The sequence below is a fragment of the Schistocerca serialis genome, chromosome 2, assembly GCF_023864345.2.
Source record: "Schistocerca serialis cubense isolate TAMUIC-IGC-003099 chromosome 2, iqSchSeri2.2, whole genome shotgun sequence".
Lineage (NCBI taxonomy): Eukaryota > Metazoa > Arthropoda > Insecta > Orthoptera > Acrididae > Schistocerca > Schistocerca serialis.
The window spans coordinates 121396650-121424301 of NC_064639.1; the positions used below are offsets into that span (position 1 = coordinate 121396650).

A 27652-nucleotide genomic window follows, 5' to 3' on the forward strand; every position below is an offset into this window, starting at 1 on the left:
GTTCTTGTTGACTTCTGCAAAGCTTAGCCTAGAAATGTATTCGAGACATTTTCCTTGAGAATGAGATTGCCTTTTTGTTTCTTAATTTGTTTAGTCATATCTACTGTTGCCCCAGTTTTGCCACAGTTACTGGAGTAAGTGAGTATGTAGCTTAGAGACTGGTACAAACGATTGACTATAGGATTAATTTTTTGTATCCTTCAATGAAACAATATCAAAAATCGATGTAGAGAAACTATTTCAATTTCATTGTACAGACATGTGTTACACTGCACGCTTCATGATAGCATCTCTGTCAGCTGCTGATTGTTATGCTGCCTCGAAAGGCCCAGGGCGGTGTTCCCCCATTCATCCACGGCCTTCTTGTCGGCCCCTGCCTCAAGCAGGGCGGCTACTGCCTCTGCGTGGCCAAACATTGCTGCTTCATGCAGTGGAGTACTCTCCTGCTCATCCCTGGCATTGAGTTCGGCTGAGAACATTGCCAGCAAGCGCACCATATCTGCATGACCTTTACCACCAGCCTGGTGCAAAGGTGTTCTCAGCTGCCAGTCTCTGGCGTCCACCTCTGATCCACCCTGCAATAAGCACCGCGCCGCCTCCACGTGTCCCCTGGCTGCTGCCCAGTGCAAGGCAGTCCACCGTTCCTCATCCGTCACCCCCACATTCGCGCCCACGGACAGCAGCGCCTGCAACTGCTCCACTGTCCCCTCCTGTGCCGCCTGGATCAGCCTCCTGCCTTTCTCTTCTTCTGAAAGTCTCCTGCACAAAACACGAAACTTCTCACACTTCGCTGTAAACACACAAACTGGACAAAGGAAACTATCCCAGATGTCAGACTGTGAACAGTTCATACAACACACCTGTCCAGTGACAAAAGATTAATTACACTGATGTGACAAAAATCATGGGGCACCTCCTAACATCGTGTCGGACTTCCTCTTGGCCAGTGTAGTGCAGCAGCACGACGTGACGTCGGCTCAACAAGACGCTGGAGAACCCCTGCAGAAATTCTGAGCCACGCTGCCTCTGTCGCTGTCCATAATTACGAAAGTGTTCCCAGTACATGATTTTGTGCACGAATTGACCTCTCGTCTATGTCTCATAAATATTATATCGAATTCAAGTTGGGCGATCTGAGTAGCCAGATTATTCACTCAAGTTGTCTATAATGTTCTTCAAACCAATCGTGAATAGTTGTGGCTCAGTAACATGGTGTATTATCATCCATAAATCTCCACCGTTGTTTGGGAACATGAAGTCCATGAGTGGCTGCAAACTGTCTATAAGTAGCCAAACATAACCATTACGTTTCAGTGATTGGTTCAGATGGATCAGTGAACCAAGTCCATTCCGTGTAAACACACCATTATGGAGCCACACATTGCCTTGTTTACAACTTGGAACCATGGCTTCATGGGGTCTGCGCCGCACTCGAATCCTAGCATCAGCTCTCACAAACTGAAATCGGCGCTCATCCTACTTAGCCACGGTTTTTCAGTCCTCTATGGTCCAAACGATTTGATCCTGAGCCCAGGAGAGGCGCAGCAGATGATGTTGTGCTCTTAGCAAAGGCATTCACATCAGTTGTCAGTTGCCGTATCCAATTAACGCCAACTTCCGCCGCAATGTCCAAACGGATATGTTCGTCGTATGTCCCACAGTGATTTCTGTGGTTATTCGACGCAGTACTGCTTGTTTGTTACCACTGACAACGCTGTGCAACTGCTGCTGCTCTCGGTCGTTAAGTGAAGGCTGTCAGGCAGTAAGTTGTCCATGGTGATAGCAGGTAACACCTGAAATTTGGTATTCTCAGAACACTCTAAATGCTGTAGATCTTGGTATATTGGATTCCCTAATGATTTCCAAAATGGAATGTCCCATGTGTCTATCTGCAACTACAATTCCACTTTCAAAGTCTGTTAATTTTCATTGTGCAGCCTTGGAAACTTTTTCATATGCATCATCTGAGTACAAATGTCAGCTCTGACAATGCTCTGCCCCTTTATGCCCTGTATATGCGATACTACTGCCACCTGTATATATGCATATCACGATCCCATGACTTTTGTCGCCTCAGTGTGTATTACAAAAGAAGTTGGATTTAGATGTATTTTTCATTTCAATAGTTCCATAGTCAGTAGATCCCCAGGACTGTAGAACTTGTCAAAAAATAACAAAACATAATAAATATTTATAAAGAACAAACAAATATGCTAATGTGTCTTCCACAGATCTCAAGAGAAATGGTTCTGATGGATATGAAATAAGTCAAAAATAATGTCAAACTTATTTTTATTTAAAATAAAACATCGGAATTATCAATACACTCATGTACTCATGATAATTCTTAGACAATTGTAGCTGTGCATCATCAAATAGAGAAATTATTTTACAACACATGTTTTAATAGTCACATTACTGCACTGACTTTGTACAGAAGTCAGAATGTACTAATACTAGCATTACTTGATATTATTAGTAACATATATACAACACATGATACTAAAAAGAAAATCATCAATAGACGGAAGGAGATGGCCACCAAAAACTACTTCAGGCTTGTCTTAAATTGAAAGTTATTTGTAGTTAAACTATTTGTGGTGGGTGGAAAGTTATTGCAAATGTGTATTCCTGAATAATCTTTATCTAACTGGACCAGAGTAAATGACTTTCAACCTTTGTGAAGATTACTCTTATTTCTAGTATTGATTCCATATATGAAAGTGATGGTTTCAAAAAGACATATATTTTTAATGACTAATTTCATAAGGAAAAAATATATTGGGGAGCTGTAGTTAGTATCTCTAGTTCCCTAAACAGCCCTTTGCAAGATTCTCTTGAGTTCACATGATCAATGGACCCAGAAAACTTTAGTTTGGCTTGATGAGTAACCAAAAAAAAAGCATATGACGTTATGGAATCATAGTAAGCACAGTATGCCAGGTTTTTTGTTTTCGTAACATCTATTTCTGACAACAGTTTCATTGCAAAAAGGGATTTGTTTAGGTGCATCAACAGTTTTGTGGTATGTTTCCCCCCCTCCCCCCCTCAGTTGAATTTATTATCAAGCTTAACTGCACTACTTTAACACTATTAACTTCTTCTATCTGCTTGTCATCATACGAGTATTTAGCCGTATACTGGTTGGAACCTTTTTACAAGTTTTAAACTGCAAGTAGTGCTTTTTTTTTCAAAGTTTAGTAACAGAAAGTTGGGTAGGAACCATTTAATAATATACATGAAAATTTCATTAACCATTCTTTCTAAAACTGCAGTTGATATGCTGTTTATTGCAATGTTCATATCGTCTGTTAACAAAACAAACTCAGCATCTGGTAGTGTTGCAGACGAAAGGCCACTGATATACACACGACAAAAAGTAAGGCCCTTAAGATGGAACACAGGGACACCACATGTAATTTGTTCTCAGTTGCATGAATACGCATCTCTTAACACATTTCTCTTTTCTAATGAAACCATTTGTTTCCTGTCAGTGATACATAATTTTAATCTTTTGCAGACTTTCCTGTTGCACCATTGTATTCCAGTTCACTTAACAGCATATTGTGATTTAAACAGTCAAATGCCTTTGGCAGATCACAAAAAATACCAATAGCCTGTAACACATGTAATGAATTAAGAATATTCTCGCTGCATGTGTAGGCAGGCTTCTTTATATCACAACCTGTAGAAATCCGAACTGCGACTTTGTCAATATATTATTTGCTGTCAGATGGTTAATAACCTGATTGTGTATTACCTTTTCTAAAATTATCGAGAATGCTGGAAAAAGTGGACATGGACAGAAATAATAAAGGGTTCCTTTATCTCCTTCTGTTAAACAAAGACTTGACTTCAGCACATTTCCCAGTGATAAATTTGTTGATCTCCATTGAAACAGATGCTACATGTGGCCAATACTAATCCTCTGTGTGCAGTAATCTCTCTGGAAACTTGCAAGAACAACACACAAAACGAACCACTTTTCCAGTATTTAAACACAATGCCCCGACACAGCAACAAAAAAATTTCAGTTCACTTATTGGCAAAGGCCTTGACACAGCCTCGCAAAGCAGGGAAAGTCAATTTTTCACACAAAACAACACGGACACATTTACCTAGGGACATATAAATGCACACTGAAACCCATAATAGAGCAGCTCGCCAAAATGTCCAGACTTAAACAACAGAAGTGTAAAACATGGTGTCCCATTTATCTTGATCACCCTAAATAACTTTTTTTCCAGATGCAAATTACAAAATGTTTCAAGCAAACGTACTTTAGCCGTCAGGGGGACATCAATCAGCATGATTGCCTTCATTGTAGCTTTGTTTTTTACAAAGATATGAACAGCGGTATGACTTTTTTAAATGGCACTCTGTATTTTTTATTCGGTAATTCATTTCCTCTCCTAAAGACCTATTCAAAAATGTATCGCAGTGTACAATTCACAGAAACACAACGTTATTAATTACATAACACAACACTGTCGTTGACGCTCCCAGCGCTTAGTGCAGGTACTCGGGGTAATGGAACACATCCACGTGCTGAAGTTTACGGAGGACAAATGTAAACATAAGTAGAATGCACACCCGTCGCTCCGTCAACCATCGTCGGTTGAAGAGTTGTGTGAGTAGAATGTACGCCAACGAAGAGAAGGTAGAAATGCTACTCATCTATGGGGAATGTATGTTATACAGGGTGGCGCACGAAATGTGTTACCATTTTATTTTTTAATATAAACTTTATTGTCAACACAGTCTGAAAGCAACATATACTACAATGAAGAGCCGTCGATGGAGATTTGTTCTAACTCAGCACATGCTCAATAAGTCCACCATTTCGCTTCCTATCTACCTTCAAACGAACACTGAAGTTAATGATTACTGTATGGCACATGTCTTCCGTAATTTCACTGTAAGCTTGAATAATAAGTCTTCTGAGCTCCATTAAATCATGTGGACGTCTCCGGAAAATTTTTTCCTTTAGGTACCCCCAAAGAAAAAAGTCACATGGATTGAGGTCTGGACTATTGGGGGGCCAATTTTGGCCGTCATTGAAGCGACCTGTAAACCTGAGTGAAATGATCCGTATATCGAAATGCTCGTGTAAAAACTCCAACACAGTGTTTGCAGTATGTGGCCTTGCTCCATCTTGCATGAACCACTGCGTGTTGAAGGGCAAGGCAGTAGCAACAAACTGTGGAATGAAGCTATTGCTAAGTATGCTCAAATAACGCTCGCTGTTCACAGTGTCCTCAAAGGAAAAGGGTCCAGTAAGTCTTGACTGGAAATTGCTGCCCACGCTGTAATCCTCGGAGCATAATGTTGTCGTTCATGAAGCACTTATGGGTTTTCAGTGGCCCAAAAGCGTACATTTTGTTTGTTAACCACACTGTCTAAATGAAAATGCGCCTCATCTGAAAACCAAACGTTGTTGAGAGTTTCTTCCCTATCCTCCGCCCACTAAGCAGCCGGTAGTCTATCATTTCAAATGGCTCTGAGCACTATGGGACTTAAATGCTGAGGTCATCAGTCCCCTAGAACTTAGAACTACTTAAACCAGCTAACCTAAGGACATCACCCACATCCATGCCCAAGGCAGGATTCGAACCTGCGACCGTAGCGGTCGCGCGGTTCCAGACTGTAGTGCCTAGAACCGCTCGGTGTTTATCATTTCCCCTACTCCAGCATTCCAGTGCAATGTGATAATTATATGTCCATCTTGTTTTACATGCTGTCGTATACTCACTGTACTTCTAACTAGATTTTTCTAACTGTGCCATTGGCTTACGTAACTGGATTATTGTTGACCTTGGTTTGCGATTCTGATGAGAATAAATCACCGAACTCTTCATAATAACTCACTACTTGCCCCACCAAACACTGGTTCACAATAGACGGATAAAGTGTCACTAGAAGCCTTCATAAGAGACAATCTCCATTCCTTCCGAACTGACTATGCGAGTGTAGACGAGATGTGGCTCAAATTCAAAGATATAGTAGCAACAGCAATTGAGAGATTCATACCTCATAAATTGGTAAGAGATGGAACTGATCCCCCATGGTACACAAAACAGGTCCGAACGCTGTTGCAGAGGCAACGGAAAAAGCATGCGAAGTTCAGAAGAACGCGAAATCTCGAAGATTGGCTAAAATTTACAGACGCGCGAAATTTGGCACGGACTTCAACGCGAGATGCCTTTAATAGGTTCCACAACGAAACATTGTCGCGAAATTTGGTAGAAAATCCGAAGAAATTCTGGTCGTATGTAAAGTACACAAGCGGCAAGACGCAGTCAATACCTTCGCTGCGCAGTGCCGATGGTACTGTTACCGACGACTGTGCTGCTAAAGCGGAGTTATTGAACGCAGTTTTCCGAAATTCCTTCACCAAGGAAGACGAATGGAATATTCCAGAATTTGAAACACGAACAGCTGCTAGCATGAGTTTCTTAGAAGTAGATACCTTAGGGGTTGTGAAGCAACTCAAATCGCTTGATACGGGCAAATCTTCAGGTCCAGATTGTATACCGATTAGGTTCCTTTCAGATTACGCTGATACGATAGCTCCCTACTTAGCACTCATATACAAGCGCTCGCTCACCGATAGATCTGTACCTACAGATTGGAAAATTGCGCAGGTCGCACCAGTGTTTAAGAAGGGTAGTAGGAGTAATCCATCGAACTACAGACCTATATCATTGACGTCGGTTTGCAGTTGGGTTTTGGAGCATATACTGTACTCAAACATTATGAATCACCTCGAAGGGAACGATCTATTGATACGTATTCAGCATGGTTTCAGAAAACATCATTCTTGTGCAACGCAGCTAGCTCTTTATTCGCACGAAGTGATGGCCGCTATCGACAGGGGATCTCAAGTTGATTCCGTATTTCTAGATTTCCGGAAAGCTTTTGACACCGTTCCTCACAAGCGACTTCTAACCATGCTGCCGGCCTATGGGGTATCGTCTCAGTTGTGCGACTGGATTCGTGATTTTCTGTCGGGAAGGTCGGAGTTCGTAGTAATAGACGGCAAATCATCGAGTAAAACTGAAGTGATATCGGGTGTTCGCCAGGGAAGCGTCCTGGGACCTCTGCTATTCCTGATCTATATAAATGACCTGGGTGACAATCTGAGCAGTTCTCTTAGGTTGTTCGGAGATGATGCTGTAATTTACTGTCTAGTAAGGTCATCCGAAGACCAGTATCAGTTGCAAAGCGATTTAGAAAAGATTGCTGTATGGTGTGGCAGGTGGCAGTTGACGCTAAATAACGAAAAGTGTGAGGTGATCCACATGAGTTCCAAAAGAAACCCGTTGGAATTCGATTACTCGATAAATAGTACAATTCTCAAGGCTGTCAATTCAACTAAGTACCTGGGTGTTAAAATTACGAACAACTTCAGTTGGAAAGACCACATAAATAATATTGTGGGGAAGGCGAGCCAAAGGTTGCGTTTCATTGGCAGGACACTTAGAAGATGCAACAAGTCCACTAAAGAGACAGATTACAATACACTCGTTCGTCCTCTGTTAGATTATTGCTGGGCGGTGTGGATCCTTGCCAGGTGGGATTGACGGAGGACATCGAAAGGGTGCAAAAAAGGGCAGCTCGTTTTGTATTATCACGTAATAGGGGAGAGAGTGTGGCAGACATGATACGCGAGTTGGGATGGAAGTCATTAAAGCAAAGACGTTTTTCGTCGCGGCGAGATCTATTTACGAAATTTCAGTCACCAACTTTCTCTTCCGAATGCGAAAATATTTTTTTGAGCCCAACCTACATAGGTAGGAATGATCATCAAAATAAAATAAGAGAAATCAGAGCTCGAACAGAAGGGTTTAGGTGTTCGTTTTTCCCGCGCGCTGTTCGGGAGTGGAATGGTAGAGAGATAGTATGATTGTGGTTCGATGAACCCTCTGCCAAGCACTTAAATGTGAATTGCAGAGTAATCATGTAGATGTAGATGTAGATGTAGGGTGATGGAATGGTTCCATTCAAAAGTAAGTGTCAAGATATTTATCCCACTGGGAGATGAGAAGATTAATTCATTTTTCCGGCTGTCCCCGTCGGAGGTTCGGGTCCTCCCTCGGGCATGGGTGAGTGTGTTGTCATTAGCGTAAGTTACAAGGTGTACAACTTTGCTTCCGCCGTTTGCCGATAGGTGGCGGCAACGGTACGCAGCGGTCGAAAGAAACAGATCGCAGACGTCAGGCAGTTAGCTTGGACCTCGGTCAACATAACCTCATTCAAACGTTAGTCGATTTGTGTCTGCATCATAAAGTTGTTCTTGACTGAAAATGTCAGTTTACGAGCCTAATTCTCGTCATTTGCGGGAGGTATTACTGTTTAGTTTCAATATGAAGAAAACAGCGACTGAGTCTCATCGAATGCTCACAAGTGCGTATGGTAAGGGCGCTATTAGTGAAAGAACGTCTCGTGAGTGGTTTCAACGCTTCAAGAGCGGTGATTTTAACGTCGTAAACCGGCATAGTGCTGGAAGAGTGAATGTTTTCGAAGATGCAGAATTGGAGACATTGATGAGTGAAGACTCGCGTCAAACTCAAGAAGAATTGGCACGATTAGTGGGAGTGACACAGCAAGCCATTTTAAAACGTCTCAAGGCTATGGGCATGATTCAGAAAGAAGGAACTTGGGTCCCGTGAGAGCTGACACCAAGAGACGTTGAACGGAGTTTGTGTATTTGAGAACAGTTGCTTTAGAGGCAAAAACAGAAGGGATTTCTGCATCGCATTGTGACCGGGGACGAAAAATGGGTTCATTACGATAACCCTAAACGCAAAAAATCATGGGGATATCCCGGCCATGCTTCCACGTCGACGGTCAAGCCGAATATTCACGGCTCCAGGATCATGCTCTGCATTTGGTGGGACCAGCTCGGCGTCGTGTATTATGATGTGTTAAAACCAAGTGAAACAATCACGGGTGCTCGTTTACGAATGCTATTAATGCGTTTGAGCAGAGCATTAAAAGACAAACGGCCGCAGCACAGCGAGAGGCACGATAAAGTGATTTTGCAGTGCGACAACGCTGGACCCTACGTTGCAAACGAGGTCAAAACGTACTTGGAAACGTTAAAATGGGAAGTCCTGCCCCACCCGCCATATTCTCCAGACATTGCTCCCTCTGACCATCACCTGTTTAGATCAATGGCGCATGGCCTGGCTGACCAACACTTCCGATCTCACGAAGAAGTCACAAATTGGATCGATTCGTGGATCGCTTCAAAAGATGAACAATTTTTTCGACGCGGGATTCGTACACTGCCCGAAAGATGGGAGAAAGTAGTGGCCACCGATGGAAAATACACTCCTGGAAATGGACAAAAGAACACATTGACACCGGTGTGTCAGACGCACCATACTTGCTCCGGACACTGCGAGAGGGCTGTACAAGCAATGATCACACGCACGGCACAGCGGACACACCAGGAACCGCGGTGTTGGCCGTCGAATGGCGCTAGCTGCGCAGCATTTGTGCACCGCCGCCGTCAGTGTCAGCCAGTTTGCCGTGGCGTACGGAGCTCCATCGCAGTCTTTAACACTGGTAGCATGCCGCGACAGCGTGGACGTGAACCGTATGTGCAGTTGACGGACTTCGAGCGAGGGCGTATAGTGGGCATGCGGGAGGCCGGGTGGACGTACCGCCGAATTGCTCAACACGTGGGGCGTGAGGTCTCCACAGTACATCGATGTTGTCGCCAGTGGTCGGCGGAAGGTGCACGTGCCCGTCGACCTGGGACCGGACCGCAGCGACGCACGGATGCACGCCAAGACCGTAGGATCCTACGCAGTGCCGTAGGGGACCGCACCGCCAATTCCCACCAAATTAGGGACACTGTTGCTCCTGGGGTATCGGCGAGGACCATTCGCAACCGTCTCCATGAAGCTGGGCTACGGTCCCGCACACCGTTAGGCCGTCTTCCGCTCACGCCCCAACATCGTGCAGCCCGCCTCCAGTGGTGTCGCGACAGGCGTGAATGGAGGGACGAATGGAGACGTGTCGTCTTCAGCGATGAGAGTCGCTTCTGCCTTGGTGCCAATGATGGTCGTATGCGTGTTTGGCGCCGTGCAGGTGAGCGCCACAATCAGGACTGCATACGACCGAGGCACACAGGGCCAACACCCGGCATCATAATGTGGGGAGCGATCTCCTACACTGGCCGTACACCACTGGTGATCGTCGAGGGGACACTGAATAGTGCACGGTACATCCAAACCGTCATCGAACCCATCGTTCTACCATTCCTAGACCGGCAAGGGAACTTGCTGTTTCAACAGGACAATGCACGTCCGCATGTATCCCGTGCCACTCAACGTGCTCTAGAAGGTGTAAGTCAACTACCCTGGCCAGCAAGATCTCCGGATCTGTCCCCCATTGAGCATGTTTGGGACTGGATGAAGCGTCGTCTCACGCGGTCTGCACGTCCAGCACGAACGCTGGTCCAACTGAGGCGCCAGGTGGAAATGGCATGGCAAGCCGTTCCACAGGACTACATCCAGCATCTCTACGATCGTCTCCATGGGAGAATAGCAGCCTGCATTGCTGCGAAAGGTGGATATACACTGTACTAGTGCCGACATTGTGCATGCTCTGTTGCCTGTGTCTATGTGCCTGTGGTTCTGTCAGTGTGATCATGTGATGTATCTGACCCCAGGAATGTGTCAATAAAGTTTCCCCTTCCTGGGACAATGAATTCACGGTGTTCTTATTTCAATTTCCAGGAGTGTATTTTGAATGATACACCTGAAACCAATTTATTTCATTATAGCCTCAAGTGTTGGGAAAAAAACGGTGGAAGCAAAGTTGTATACCGTGTAGTTTAAGTTAGATTAAGTAGTGTGTAAGCCTAGGGACCGATAAACTTAGCAGTTAGGTTCAAGAGGAACTTATCACAAATTTCCCAATTTTCTCAATTCATTTTTCGTAGATTGTGGTTGGCTGCTGACAGATCCACAACCTCACCCACTCTTGCAGTTCTTCATCTGAATGAAACCGATGTCCATGAATGTCTTTCTTCAGGACACCAATGATGTGACAATCACACGGTGAAAAATCTTTGCTTTACAGAGGACCTTGCAGAGTTACCCAGATGTGTAGCTTTCGTCAATTCGACACTGTGGGAACGGGCGTTATCGTACAGCAGGATGATTCCATCTGATAGCATATCTAGGTGTTTTATGGAGTTGCAGTTTCTGCAAAGTGTCTTCATAGCGTTGGACACTGAGTGTGGTTCCACGCTCGAGGAACAAAGTGAGCAGAGGGCCTCTGCAGTTGAAGAAGAGGGTCATCGTGAACTTACGCGGTGCAACCATTTAGAGCCCAAGTGCAAATGGCAACTCTAACAGTGGAAACATTACTCATCTCTCTGGCCAAAGAAATCCAAAGCTGCTTACAACAGTTCCGGCCGGCCGGTGTGGCCGTGCGGTTCTAGGCGCTTCAGTTTGGAACCGCGTGACCGCTACGGTCGCAGGTTCGAATCCTGCCTCGGGCATGGATGTGTGTGATGTCCTTAGGTTAGTTAGGTTTAAGTAGTTCTAAGTTCTAGGGGACTGATGACCACAGATGTTAAGTCCCATAGCGCTCAGAGTCATTTGAATCATTTTTTTTTAACAGCAGTTCCAGTAAGGTCATGATGACCTTTTTCGACTGAAGAGGTTTCTGTTCCTCGAGTGTGGAACCACAATCTGTGTGCAGCACTATGAAGACACTAGTCCACCCCACACTGTAAACTGGATTATGGCTATGCTTCAACGATTTGGTTGTGAAACAATGGAACATCTTCTGTACAACACAGAGAGTTCATTAGCAGTTCTCACATCTTTGGCGACCTGAAGAAAGACGTATTTGGACTTGGGTTTTCACTGGATGAGGACGTAGAAGAGTGGGTGCAGTTGTGGATCTATCAGCAGCCGACCACGTACTATTATGATACAGGAATTGAGTGCTTCGACCCTCAGTGGAATAAATGTCTTAATGCATGCAATAATTACTTCTCAATGGTGGCTATTCTGTTTTCATTTGGCTGCCCCTTATAATTAACCTTTCTCTCATGCCAGTTTTCTCATGTTGCAATCCCACCACATTTTTCATCTGATTTCCATTTCATTTTGCTGATCACCATTAAATTTAGTTTGGGCTTTTAAGGGGAGGTTTACTATCTTTTGGTAAAAAAAATCGATATTTTTTAAAAAAATTGCATTTTTGGATCCATAAAAGTGTTTAGAATCCGCCCGTGAAACGGTTTTTCCGAATACGGAACGGAAATGTTTGTTATTCGCGGTTGGACAAAGAAATGCACCTGCCTGAAATCTGTCTTTTTCACGCACCAGTCTGTTTCTTTCGGAGGACGAGTTATTGTACCGGTGCTTGGGAGGAAACGTACAAAATCAGTAGGTAATTTCACTGAGATGTTTGCATCATCCAGTCTATAACAGCTCCTACCACACTGGTTTATCACCAAGCAGGACACATTTATTTTAAATCACTAAAAAAGAAATCAAACTAAGTGAATATCTTCTCGCTTGATTCTGCAGAGAATTTGATTCCACTGGAATAATTCACAGGTTACAAGTCACCCTTTTGTTGCTTACTACAAAGACACGAATACTAATGAAACACACCGGGTATCATATGAGGAAATATCCTACTGCCTTCAGCACGATACAATGTGTTTGTATTCATTCCAGCGCAATTTCATCAATTTCTTAAAATGTCACTTTCCAACTCCAAACCACATTTATTACTTTTCGAATGGATGTACTGTCCAATACAAAAACAGAAAGAATTTCAAGAATCTGTTGTTTCAACAGGAACATTCTGATATTTCAACAGAATGGCATTTTTATGCTACAGCACATGGTAAAATACCTTGTTATGAGATTACAGGGACTGTAAAGAGATTAGCCACACTTTCCAGCCTCAAGTGACTCCATCAAAATCATATTTTAACGCCACAACAGTCGTTTCAGTGGTGAAAAGAAAATGTTACTTCATGTGTCATCACTACATATCGGCTTTCTATTATTATGAAGACACTGCCAAGCTGAATCAACGTTTCAAGAATACAATGACGATTCCAGGTGCCCAGAAGCTTCATTGTGTAATACCTATGAAGAAAGGCACAGAAAAACAAACACATATTCTGCTTCGTTACTAACCAGAAAAGAGTCAGCGATTGCTATGGCGAATGAAATGCTGTTAACAGATAAATATGGATTTGTTGCCAGTATGTATGACAGTCGTTGGTGGGTTGTGTATGTGTCGCAAACTTATGAAGAAATAGATGAAGTACAGGCAAGCTGCCAATCCTGAGATTTTTGTTATCAGAAGATTTGACATTCTCACAAGACTGGATCCAGGGACACCACCTGGAAGGACATACAGTCTCCCTGCATTTGATGTGGTGAATATTAACAATTTAATTTGAGCATCGTGAGACGAGATTTTACCACTTTCTATTACCTTTTCACTCAAGTTACACTGTAAATGGTTCATAACACCATTAAATGATACAAACCATATTTTTGAACAACATTGCTTTGAATTGCACTTTTAAATGGCACTGAGCACTATGGGACTTAACATCTATGGTCATCAGTCCCCTAGAACTTAGAACTACTTAAACCTAACTAACCTAAGGACATCACACAACACCCAGCCATCACGAGGCAGAGAAAATCCCTGACCCCGCCGGGAATCGAACCCGGGAACCCGGGCGTGGGAAGCGAGAACGCTACACTTTTAAATAATTTGTATTTCATATTTAAGTGCTACCTTCTGAATTTTATTAGTGTACTTATGGTGAAAAAATAAATCTTTGGGCATGATACATTCAGTGCGCCATCTTGACATTTACCACGTTTATAGTAACATATTGGAGCAGTACAATATATTTTTTTTAAAAAAAATTGAAGATGGGAAGTTTTGAGATATTCAAGATCAAAGGTCAATGACCTAGAATGTGAAAATTCTTAGAAACCTGTCATGTTGAATAGCGATGTAAAGCTTTACTCATTAGCTTTTCAATAATACAAGCTTCGTTGCTGTACCTCGATTAGAACCAGAATTACAGTCATTTGTGTTGAGACACATGGTTCTAAATTTCAGGTAATTTCCAAACTTTTCAGATCTTTAACTTTCTTCACAATTGTAGTTTTCAATATCTTACGTGGATCATTAAATGCACGAAATCTGAAAGAAATCTGAGTGGCTGAGTTGAAAATGTCAGTTTTCTTTGTTGAACTGACATGGAATTATCCGTATGCTGCATGACTGGAAACTAATATTATTAGCTTTGCTATCCCCATGCTGAAATTATATAATACCGGAGTCAACAGCGCCTTCCGCTGGGGAAAGCTTAAAAATGTGGAATTCTAGATTAAATCTGATGAAAGGCCTTAAGCACAGACAGCCCAAAAGGCAATGTCAGGAGGTGAGGCTACATAAATACCAAAGACGCTCGCGCCTCCTCTGTAACCGTTCGTGTAAGGCGACAACGACAAGCATTTCGCTGCATGACTGCCCCTATCACAGCTAAGAATTTTCGATATCGTTACAAGTATTTAGCAACACTGAGATAGTGCACTTACTTCCGCTGTGTTCCTGAATTATTCCACTAAATTCACTTGGCATTCCCTTTCCACTTCGACGACTTCTGATGATAATTCTCATATTACATGAGACACTGCGATAGCAGATTTAATTTTCGAACTCCTGGAATGCCGTACATCACATAAGTAACAATAGTTCTTATCTTTAACGTTGTGTTACGAGTCTCAGGGAGCACACAGCGCTGAGAGACAACTTTCTCCCGGCAGCGTCTGCTTAACCCACTTGTTCCGCACAAGTCTAGCGATGCAAGGGCGGTGAAGATCGGTGGACTCTAGATTCTTGTTGTCTGTTTTATTGAGTGGCGCTGAAGTTTGCTAGAGGAAATCCCTTAACGAAATATGAAGAAACTTTTACACATTAAGCGGTGTTAATGGTGATAGATGTCCTATTAGTGAATAAAAAGCTTCTTCACGATCCAAACGTCTCTGAAGGGCTTCAGCATGAATGTCAATGATACGAATCGGAGTTTTGTTTGTCACCTAGGACCATATATGAGGCAAATAGTTATGAAGTGAATATCGTTCCTCTTAGAAAATAGATTAAGGAAAGGCAAACCTACGTTTCTAGCATTTATAGACTTAGAGAAAGCTTTTGACAATGTTGACTGGAATACTCTCTTTCAAATTCTGAAGGTGGCAGGGTAAAATACAGGGAGCGAAAGGCTATTTACAATTTGTACAGAAACCAGATGGCAGTTATAAGAGTCGAGGGACATGAAAGGGAAGCAGTGGTAGGGAAGGGAGTCAGACAGGGTTGTACACTATCCCCGATGTTATTCGATCTGTATATTGAGCAAGCAGTAAAGGAAACAAAAGAAAAATTTGAAGTAGGAATTAAAATTCATGGAGAAGAAATGAAACCTTTGAGGTTCGTCGATAACATTGTAATTCTGTCAGAGACAGCAAAGGACCTGGAAGAGCAGCTGAACGGAATGGACAGTGTCTTGAAAGGAGGATATAAGACGAACATCAACAAAAACAAAACAAGGATAATGGAATGTAGTCGAACTAAATCGGGTGATGCTGAGGGTGTTACATTAGGAAATAAGAAGCTTAAAGTAGTAAATGAGTTTTGCTATTTGGGGAGCAAAATAACTGATGATGGTCGAAGTAGGGAGGATATGAAATCTAGACTGGCAATGGCAAGGAAAGCGTTTCTGAAGAAGAGAAATTTGTTAACATCGAGTATAGATTTTTGTTTCAGGAAGTCGTTTCTGAAAGTATTTGTATGGAGTGTAGCCATGTACGGAAGTGAAACGTGGACAATAAATAGTTTAGACGAAAAGAGAATAGAAGCTTTCGAAATGTGGTGCTACAGAAGGATGCTGAAGATTAGACGGGTAGATCACATAACTAATGAGGAGGTATTGAACAGAATTGGGGAGAAGAGAAATTTGTGGCACAACTTGACTAGAAGAAGGGATCGGTTGGTAGGACATATTCTGAGGCATCAAGGGATCACCAATTTAGTACTGGAGGGCAGCGCGGAGGGTAAAAATCGTAGAAGGAGGCCAAGAGATGAATATACTAAACAGATTCAGAAAGATATAGGTTGCAGTAGGTACTGGGAGATGAAGAAGCTTGCACAGGATAGAGTAGCATGGAGAGCTGCATCAAACCAGTGTGGACTGAAGACCACAACAACAACAACAGATCTAACTGAATACCTTAAATATCACTTTAGCCGGCAGCTGTGGCCGAGCGGTTCTAGGCGCTTCAGTCCGGAACCACGCTGCTGCTACGGTCGCAGGTTCGAATCCTGCCTTGGGCATGGATGTGTGTGATGTCCTTAGGTTAGTTAGGTTTAAGTAGTTCTAAGTCTAGGGGACTGGTGACCTCAGATGTTAAGTCCCATAGTGTTTAGAGCCATTTGAACCATTTGAACTGATGACCTCAGATGGTAAGTCCCATAACGCTCAGAGCCATTTCAACCATTTGAAATATCACTTTCGATCAGCGCTAATTTCTCAGTGAACCCATATATTGGCCGCAAAATGTGCAGTGTGACTGCATTACTATACAGCATTAACTACAAGCATTTACACAATTTATCACATACAGTTACCGTAAGAAACCAAACAACGACCGCAAAACACTTTACACACAATTTTTTCAGTGTGGCTTGACAAACGAAGGTATTCCTGATTTTAAAAAACTCACGGAGGATCGATTCTAAAAAGAAAAGAAGCAAGGTATAAAATAGTAATAATAACATTAAACAACGTAATGAGGTATTCTGATTAGATAACTATAAAATTAATTTTAAGCCATTGTATTGTAATTTATTGTATGTTAACCGGGGGCCTAGAAACGACGGAGAGGTTCCGTCCCCACCGCAGCTGGAGTGGTCCACAACCCCACGACGACTACCGCAGTCCACTTCACCCCTCCGCTGACCCACACCGAACCACTCTTTCAGGGTTATTGTGCGGTTCGGCTCCCGGTGTACGCCAAATATAAAAACTGAAATATTTACTGTCATCGACGTCCTGCTACTCTCAAGCGACGTTCCGTTGTCAAAGCATAGAACAATATCTGCATTTCCTGGTTCAGCAGCCGAGCGTTCGATATACATCGCTCGCAGTCAGGCCGGGATTTCGATGTGCATCGTTTCTTGTAAAATACCCAATCGTTGCACGCTGGGAAAGTTATTTTATGTATTCAAAGTGATCCCCATTAAAAGCCAAACAACGTCGATGTCGCTGAACTGTTGACCGAACTATGGCTGTCAATGTTGCCTGTGTGATAGCCGCACAGGTCGCCTCAATAGTTCCTCGTAGCTCGTGAGGTAATTTCCAAGAATGTTTGCCTAACGAAGTCGCTGGGTCCAAACGATACATATCGAACGTGAGATCGTAAATCGATGATGTGACTCCGGTGGCGGGTGTTGTGATCAATTATTTGTGATCGTCATTTTTATCTGTTTTCCGTCGTTCCTTTAGTTGTTCTAAATTACATACCTCCGCGAATTATTTGTGAGTCGCTAGGGAAACCCAGACGATTTATGTCGTTACTGAGTGGGATATCTCTCACATGGAAGAATCTAATTCCATGTTTATCCAGCGCAGAAAATTGTTCGACATTTTGTCACAAATATGTAGTACTACCGGACGAGGAACGAAGGGAGTGTGTAGACTGTGGTGGTGCGAAGTGTGTAAAACTTCTTAAGAACAGTTTCGATGCTGAAATACCGTTACAATTTCATCGCGGACAGTGCCGAAACCGAACGAGTATCAGGAAAAATACATGGTTCGACTCTTCCAAATTATCCATCCAGACCACCGTAATGGACTTTCACATGACAACAACATCGACGACGAGTAAGGTAAGTAGTCTCCTTTGCAATTACAAGTATTTTTGTAATGCTCTTATTTTGTTATTGCTGTAGTGACCATCGTAAACATACTCATAACGTCCGCCACCACATGATCGATTTACGATCGCACGTTCGATATGTATCGTTGGGCCCCACGACTTCGATAGGCAATCATTCTTGGAAATTACCGTTCAGTATAGCTGGCTTCTGTTGATTAACTTTATTTTTCAGGATCCCTCATGGGTAGAAGTCCAGAGGTGTAAGGCCTGGAGACCGTGGTGGGTACCCAACAGCTTCTCTTCGAACTGTCCATCGTCCAGGTAGATTTTCACCCGAGTAGGCTGTGACATCTCTGTCGCAGTGAGATGGAGCGCCGTATTGTTGTAGGTAAAATCTTTCATTTCCAAACACCTGTCAGGTGGCAGGTAAAATCGATAGTTGTGGCATAAGAAGATACACCAGTTACCGTACATTCAAAGAAGAATGAGCCAGTGAAACCGTGCGATGACAGACCACACCACACATGAACACCTGGTAGATTAACGTTTTTGTCCACGTGACAATGAGGATTTTCAGGAGCCCAGGACACGCAGTTGTGGCAGTTTACAGTACCGTTCAGTTTGAACTGCGCCTCGTCAGACCAGATAACCATCCCTGCAAATCTTTCACTCTCACGTAGCATGCCTTCAAACCACTCGCAGTACTCTGCCCTTCGATGCAGGTCGTCCTCGTTCATAGCGTGCAGCGATCTTGGAATGTATATTTTCCACTTTTCAGTCTTCAGAATTCGTCGTACGCTTGATCGGCTTCACGTGCATCTTGCTTCACAGATTTTTGAAGTGACTTAGTAAAACATTGTAACACACCAGCGCTGGAAGCTGGACTTGTTCCTTTTCTTGGTTGGCCTGACCTCCTTTACTTATGCACATGCTGAACAGTACCGTCGGCTTCAAATATATCCTGAATACGACAAATTGTAGTACATGTTGGTGGCTGAGTTCCGTACACATTACGCCGTTGCCGTTGTACCTCCATGTTTTCGTACTACCAGTACCAATTCAATACAGCCTTCGTTGCTCAAACAACAATCTTACGTCATTCATTGCTGCACTATCATCTGCTGGAAAACGTGCGCCAAGATCTATTGAGAAAATAATGGACTACGCTACCGTGCAAAATTGCAACGATATATCATTTTATTCCAAAGATATTAGCTATCAGAGTGTGTCTATATCTGCTGGACCCGTCTGTATTAGTACGAGGATGAGTCAAATGAAAACCATAAATATTTTTTTAAATATTATTTACTGTGCAGAAGTGGTACAAAGTTCTATCACTTTTCAACATAATCTCCCCCACGCTCAATGCAAGTCCTCCAGCGCTTACAAAGTGCATAAATTCCTTTAGAAAAAAATTCTTTTGGTAGTCCGCGCAACCCCTCATGCACCGCGTGGCGTACCTCTTCATCAGAACGGAACTTCTTTCCTCCCATTGCGTCTTTGAGTGATCCAAACATATAGAAATCACTAGTGGCAAGGTCTGGTGAGTATGGTGGACAAGGAAGACACTCAAAATGCAGGTCTGTGATTGTGGCAACTGTTGTAAGGGCAGTGTGGGACCTTGCATTCTCATGTTGCAAAAGGACACCTGCTGACAGCAATCCATGTCGCTTTGACTGCAGGCCGCAGATGATTTTTTAGGAGAGCTGTGTATGATGCACTGGTGACAGTGGTCCCTCTAGGCATGTAATGCTCCAAAATGATGCCTTTTTCGTCCCAAAAGAGAGCATAACCTTCTCTGCTGATGGTTCTGTTCGAAACTTCTTTGGTTTTGGTGATGAGGAATGGCGCCATTCCTTGCTCGCTCTCTTCGTGTCCGGTTGGTGGAAGTGAACCCAGGTTTCGTCCCCAGTAACGATTCTTGCAAAGAAGGCATCACCTTCTCGTACAAAGCGCCGAAGAAGTTTTTCAGAAGCATCAACACGTCGTTCTCTCATTTCAGGAGTCAGCTGCCGTGGCATCCATCTTGCAGACACTTTGTGAAACAGGAGCACATCATGCACAATGTGGTGTGCTGACCCATGACTGATCTGTAAAAATGCTGCAATGTCATTCAGTGTCACTCGGCGGTTTTCCTTCACTATGGCTTCAACTGCTGCAGTATTCTGTGGAGTCATAACCCGTTGTGCCTGACCTGACGAGGAGCATCTTCCACTGAAGTCACACCATTTGCGAACTTCCTACTCCATTCGTAGACATGCTGCTGAACTTTCTTTCGTCGATGAATTTCAATAGGTTTCACACCTTCACCACGCAAAAACCTAATTTCGATTTGTTATTACAAATTAAAGGTTTTCCTTTGACTCACCCTCGTATAATGCAATACTGATATTGTTAAATCGGCTTGTATGCCCCTGTTGCTTTCGAACATAAAATACAAATGGTAGACGTCTTTGTGGAGCATCATTCAACAACAGTGAAGCGTTTTATACTCTCCAAAGCGATAGACGACAGCTGATACTTTCCACAGAAGGCGAGGTAGCACAGCACCGCTGTGGCAGCCACTGCCGATTGCCAGTAAATGGGCCCCGGGGAGCTCTGGCGCATGTGGCGTTCAAAGGCAGACAGTGTGGCAAGAAACCTTTCGTTAAAATGTTATTTCACGGAAATGTCATTATCAGAGTATCAGAAAGTGAAATATTAGTTTGGTATCATTCGTAGCGTTTCTGTTTTGCAAGTTGATATTCCGATCCCTATGGGTTTATTTTTCGATTTTGGTTTTGTATTTGTAGTTCACTGCTGCTGTTTGAGTTTACATATTCTCATTTTGGTGTTTGGAGATAGTGAGTGGAGTTGTGGACGCTAGAAAACGGAGTGCCAAGTGGAGAAATCGGAACATTTCCGACATGTTTTCGTGTTTGAATTCAACAGAGATGAAACAGTAGCGGAGAGACCCAAAATCATTTGCGTCGTGTATAGGGATAATGCCATTGGACAGATCACGGCAAGAAAATGGTTTTCTCGTTTTAAGGAGGATCATTTTGACATTAATGACTACAAAATCTTCAGGAAGATCTTCACAGTTCGATGAAGATAGTTTAAACGCATTAATCCGCAATGACCCACGTCAGTGTAAGTCCAAAACCCGTGTGTATGGGTACCCCATGCTCTAAGCCAAAAATCACAAAAGTCAATGGGTGCATCTCTGATTGCTCGTGATCAATTGGCTCGTGAACAACACCGATCATGCATATCCCGTATCATTAGTGGTGATGAGGAATGGTGTCTTTATGCTAACATGAGGAAAAGGCAACAATGGTTGATCCCAAACAAAGTAGCAACTCCCCGTAGAAAGATCTGTGTGCATTCACAAAAGATATTGTTACACATGTGGTGGAACAGATATGGCGTGATACACTGCAAAGTGCTTCCACGAAGTGTAACCATCATTCCTGGCATTTATTGTCAACAACTGAGACGCAAGTGCAGACGCAATACAAGAACGACAACCAGGAAGACTGCTTGAGGTGATGCTAATGCAAAATAATGCCCGCCCTCATTCCGCTAGACAGACGAAAAACACTATACGGGAGTTTGATTGGTTAGTCATTCCACACTCATTTTATTCATCTGATCTTGCGCCGTCAGATTTTCACATTTTTCTGCTCTCTATCGAGCATCCGTGAAGGAACTCCCTTTCCAGATGACAATGCGATCCGAACATCACGCGGCGAGTTCTTCGCATCAAAAGGACGTGATTTCTACAGCCGTGGAATCAAAAAGTTACCCCAGAGTTCGCAGAGTGTTGTAAATAGTGACGGAGAATATACACTGAAAAGCCAGAGAAACTGGTACATTGGCCTAATATCGTGTAGCGCCCCCGCGAGCGCGCAGAACTCCGACAACACGACGTGACATGGACTCGATGATCTCTGAACTACTGCTGGAGGGAATTGACTCTATGAATCCTGCAGGGCTGTCCATAAATTCGTAAGAGTACGAGCGGTGGAGATCTCTTCTACATCTACATCTACATCCATACTCCACAAGCCACCTGATGGTGTGTGGCGGAGGGTACCTTGAGTACCTCTATCGGTTCTCCCTTCTATTCCAGTCTCGTATTGTTCGTGGAAAGAAGGATTGTCGGGATCTCTCTGATTTTATTCTCACGGTCTCTTCGCGAGATATACGTAGGAGGGAGCAATATACTGCTTGACTCTTCGGTGGAGGTATGTTCTCGAAACTTCAACAAAAGCCCGTACCGAGCTACTGAGCGTCTCTCCTGCAGAGTCTTCCACTGGAGTTTATCTATCATCTCCGTAACTCTTTCGCGATTACTAAATGATCCTGTAACGAAGAGCGCTGCTCTTCGTTGGATCTTCTCTGTCTCTTCTATCAACCCTATCTGGTACGGATCCCACACTGCTGAGCAGTATTCAAGCAGTGGGCGAACAAGCGTACTGTAACCTACTTCCTTTGTTTTCGGATTGCATTTCCTTAGGATTCTTCCAACGAATCTCAGTCCGGCATCTGCTTTACCGACGATCAACTTTATATGATCATTCCATTTTAAATCACTCCTAATGCATACTCCCAGATAATTTATGGAATTAACTGCTTCCAGTTGCTGACCTGCTATATTGTAGCTAAATGATGAGGGATCTTTCTTTCTATGTATTCGCAGCACATTACACTTGTCTGCATTGAGATACCTCTCGATATACCACAGCATCATCCGCAAAAAGCCTCAGTGAACGTCCGATGTCATCCACAAGGTCATTTATGTATATTGTGAATAGCAACGGTCCTACGACACTCCCCTGCGGCACACCTGAAATCACTCTTACTTCGGAAGACTTCTCTCCATTGAGAATGGCATGCTGCGTTCTGTTATCTAGAAACTGTTCAGTCCCATCACGCAATTGTTCTGATAGTCCATATGCTCTTACTTTGTTCATTAAACGACTGTGGGGAACTGTATTGAACGCCTTGCGGAAGTCGAGAAACACGGCATCTACCTGGGAACCCGTGTCTATGGCCCACTGAGTCTCGTGGACGAATAGCGCGAGCTGGGTTTCACACGACCGTCTTTTTCAAAACTTGTGCTGATTCCTACAGAGTGGATTTCTAGTCTCCAGAAAAGTCATTATACTCGAACATAATACGTGTTCTAAAATTCTAGAACTGATCGACGTGAGAGATATAGGTCTATAGTTCTGCACATTTGTACGACATCCCCTCTTGAAAACGGGGATGACCTGTGCCCTTTTCCAATCCTTTGGAACGCTACGCTCTTCTAGAGACCTACGGTACACCGCTGCAAGTTCCTTCGCGTACTCTGTGTAAAATCGAACTGGTATCCCGTCAGGTCCAGTGGTGTTTCCTGTTTTGAGCGATTTTAATTTTTTTTTTCTATCCCTCTGTCATCTGTTTCGATATCTACCATTTTGTCATCTGTGCAACAATCTAGAGAAGGAACTACAGTGCAGTCTTCCTCTGTGAAACAGCTTTGGAAAAAGACATTTAGTATTTCGGCCTTTAGTCTGTCATCCTCTGTTTCAATACCATTTTGGTCGCAGAGTGTCTGGACATTTTGTTTTGATCCACCTACCGCTTTGACATAAGACTAAAATTTCTTAGGATTTTCTGCCAAGTCAGTACGTAGAACTTTAGTTTTGAATTCATTGAACGCCTCTCGCATGGCCCTCCTCAAATTACATTTCACTTCGCGTAATTGTTGTTTGTCTGCAAGGCGTTGGCTATGCTTATCTTCATAGAATGAAAATTTCTATAAAAATTGACACAGTATCCGCAAACAGAGATCTTGCAAAACTCGGCTAGCTCCGTCTGTCTACATGATCCAGCACGGTGCAAGGCATTCCAGATATGCTCAATATTGTTCATGTCCGGGGAGTTTAGTGGCCAGCGAAAGCGTTTAAACTCAGAAGAGTGTTCCTGGAGCCACTCTGTAGCAATTCTGGACGTGTGGGGTGTCGCATTGTCCTGCTGGAATTGCCCAAGTCCGTCGAAATGCACAATGGATATAAATGGATGCAGGTGATCAGACAGGATGCTTACGGACGTGTCAACTGTCAGAGTCGTATCTAGACGTATCAGGGTTCCATATCACTCCGACTGCACGCGTCCCACACCATTACAAGAGCCTCCGCCATTTTGAATATTCTTTCTTCTTGTGTGCCTTACAGATTATCCCAATTCTCTCATACAGGATTTGGAGAGAAAAATTAATGTGTTGGTAGAACTGCTGGCACATCGCATACATGTACTAACGAAGGGTAAGAAAACTACGCAGTACACAAAGCTGTAGTAATGATGTGTGAATAGCTATTACTCTGACCGTCTACTTTACAACACCTAAAGATTTTCAAAAATCAGTATTCACTGCTCTTCAACATCATAGATGGAAAACTGAAAACATGTTGCTATCCTCCTTGAACAGTGCTGCAGCATCCTATATTGTTCCAGGTGCTGATTATGAGCGACACCCTAGCACCTAGCTTTTTCATCTCTTTATGCAGCGAGGTGTTATTTAAAGATATCTCACTCTCAGCAACTGCAGAGATACTAAACGAATTTTAAGGCTGCATTGTGTAAGCGTGTTTACAGTATATCATGCTGGAAACAGTCCGAGCAGTAGTCTGTTTGGTTGCAAACAGCCACTGTGTCCGAGTAACGTTATTTAGCACATCTCTTCGTCCATGGCAAGAATGGCGCCTGCTAGTTACAAACTCCTGTTGAAAGGTTCACTGCCGTAACATAAAAACAACTACTCGTTCACATGCAGTTTAACAAACCTAATCACTGAATGAAAGGATGAACTGTTTGAAGGTCAACATAATTTGTGAAGCTGGGAAAAACTTGACGCTTCCATGATTTTTGTTAAAAACATTCCTGTTAATAAACAGAGTTCATTTTACAGATACACGGTCCACTCACATTAATGTTGAAACTTGCCCTCGGAATGTAAAGGAAGACTGTACTGGTAAACATTTTACGTTATTTGATACAGAAACAGCTAAGTAAAACTCAACGGACTCAGAAAATTCTCTCTTTACTTATTCTGATCATCACTAAACTGACACACATTATTTTAGCGCAACGCAATCTGACTTGCAATAATCCCTACAAAAGAATGGCCCTGACTAACAATAACCTATACCGTTCATGAATCACCTACCTCACAAAAAGATTCGTTACTCGAACTACTGCAATATAGCAAGCGCGAATACTGCCAGCTAAATAAAAGATTCTAACTACTGAAGGTACTAACTACCGAGAGGTATGGTTAGCAAATGAAAGATTTTAATAGAGAACAAACAATGTATTTACCTTAATAGAGTTCAAAAGTCATAATATATACACTACTGGCCATTATAATTGCTTCACAAAGAAGATGACGTGCTACAGACGCGAAATTTAACCGACAGGAAGAAGACGCTATGATATGCATATGATTAGCTTTTCAGAGCGTTCACACAAGATTGGCGCCGGTGGCGACACCTACAGCGTGCTGACATGAGCAAAGTTTCCAAGCGATTTCTCATACACAAACAGCAGTTGACCAGCGTTGCCTGGTGAAACGTTGTTGTGATGCCTCGTGTAAGGAGGAGAAATGCGTACCATCACGTTTCTACTTTGATAAAGGTCGGATTGTAGCCTATCGCCATTGCGGTTTATCGTATCGCGACATTGCTGCTCGCGTTGGTCGAGATCCAATGACTGTTAGCTGAATATGGAATCGGTCGGTTCAGGAGGGTAATACGGAACGCCGTGCTGGATCCCAACGGCCTCGTATCACTAGCAGTCAAGATGACAGGCATCTTATCCGCATGGCTGTAACGGATCGTGCAGCCACGTCTCGATCCGTGAGTCAACAGATGGGGACGTTTGCAAGACAAAAACCATCTGCACGAACAGTTCGACGACGTTTGCAGCAGCACGGACTATCAGCTCGGAGACCGTGGCTGCGGTTACCCTTGACGCTGCATCGCAGACAGGAGCGCCTGGGATGGTGTACTCAACGACGAACCTCGGTGCACGAATGGCAAACCGTCATTTTTTTGGATGAATCCAGGTTCTGTTTACAGCATCATGATGGTCGCATCCGTGTTTGGCGACATCGCGGTGAACGCACATTGGAAACGTGTATTCGTCATGGCCACACTGGCGTATCACCCGGCGTGATGGTATGGGGTGCCATTGGTTACACGTCTCGGTCACCTCTTGTTCGCACTGACGACACTTTGAACAGTGGACGTTACATTTCAGATGTGTTACGACCCGTGGCTCTACCCTTCATTCGATCCCTGCGAAACTCTACATTTCAGCAGGATAATGCACGACCGCATGTTGCAGGTCCTGTACGGGCCTTTCTGAATACAGAAAATGTTCGACTGCTGGCCTGGTCAGCACATTCTCCAGATCAACCACCAACTGAAAACGCCTGGTCAATGGTGGCCGAGCAACTGGCTCGTCACAATACGCCAGTCACTACTCTTGATGAACTGTGGTATCGTGTTTAAGCTGCATGGGCAGCTGTACCTGTACAAGCCATCCAAGCTCTGTTTGACTCAATGCCCAGGCGTATCAAGGCCGTTATTAAGGCCAGAGGTGGTTGTTCTGGGTACTGATTTCTCAGGATCTATGCACGCAGATTGCATGAAAATGTAATCACATGTCAGTTCTAGTATAATATATTTGTGCAATGAATACCCGTTTATCATCTGCAAGTATTCTTGGTGTAGCAATTTTAATGGCCAGTAGTGTAGTAGCGGTCCTGAAGGTGCATTTCACAGCACAGACAGCAGTGAGGTAACTCAGTGGCAAACACTGTAGACTGGGAAGCACGTACACGCAAAGAACTGGAAAACGCAGATGGGCATCTTGCCTCAAGCTCACCTGATTTCTGCGGAGAAGCCTTCTCTGGGCTGACTGTGCTCCGTGAGCGCTGCTGTCGACCCCGCGGCCACCGCCAGCGACGCCACGGATCCGCCCCCACCGCCCATGTCCTCAGCCTCCTTAGCTGCTTCCATCGTGCTTCTTCCTGAAACAAGCTCTCACTTATCAACCCTTTGCCCCTACACAGCACCCTCGACACATGTTTGTGTGTGTGTGGGGGGGGGGGGGGGGGGAGGGGGGGGGGGAAGGGGGGGCAGTCAAACCTGTGCCAAGCAACAGTTGATAAAATTTGTGCGTCACAAGTCAATTAAATTACAGCATTAAGGAATTCCAAATCTTTCCTCTTTCTAGGCGGAGGCTGAGCCAGAAATACAGAATGCCACAAAAACACAGTTTTGCTGTGAAATCTTACAGTACACCCGGAAGCAGTAACAGACAAGGGATCATCACCCACAAATAGCACAAGCTAAGAGTCAGGCTGGGAGCACATCCTGCGAGAACATGTTCACACTATGCTCACCACAAACTGTAGACATTCCGGCCGAACATCCGCTTTGCGGTGGCTGCCAGAAGGACGAAGCAACCGACAGGCCCACGCCGTGCTTCTCACACAGGCACCTCAATTTGTAGAAACATCTAGGCCAACACCAACTCCGGACTCCCCTCTCACTGCCAGGCTCGGCACATTTTATATGAAATGCCTTGCAGGCAACCAGTAACCGCCGCAGGAGTTTCACGATTAGCAAACAGCCCCAGCGTAACAGACATCACACATGTGC

The 27652-nt window shown here is 43.8% G+C and overlaps 1 protein-coding gene across 1 annotated transcript; it reads right to left on the reverse strand.

Annotated features, from left to right (window-relative positions):
- Positions 1-278: 278 nt before the first annotated feature.
- On the reverse strand, positions 279-27007 carry LOC126455766 (ankyrin repeat domain-containing protein 6-like). Its single transcript, XM_050091531.1, has 2 exons — positions 26874-27007; positions 279-759 (listed from the first exon to the last, which is right to left on the reverse strand). The coding sequence occupies exons 1-2, from the start codon at positions 27005-27007 to the stop codon at positions 279-281; spliced, it is 615 nt and encodes a 204-aa protein (XP_049947488.1).
- Between the last annotated feature and the right edge of the window lie 645 nt (positions 27008-27652).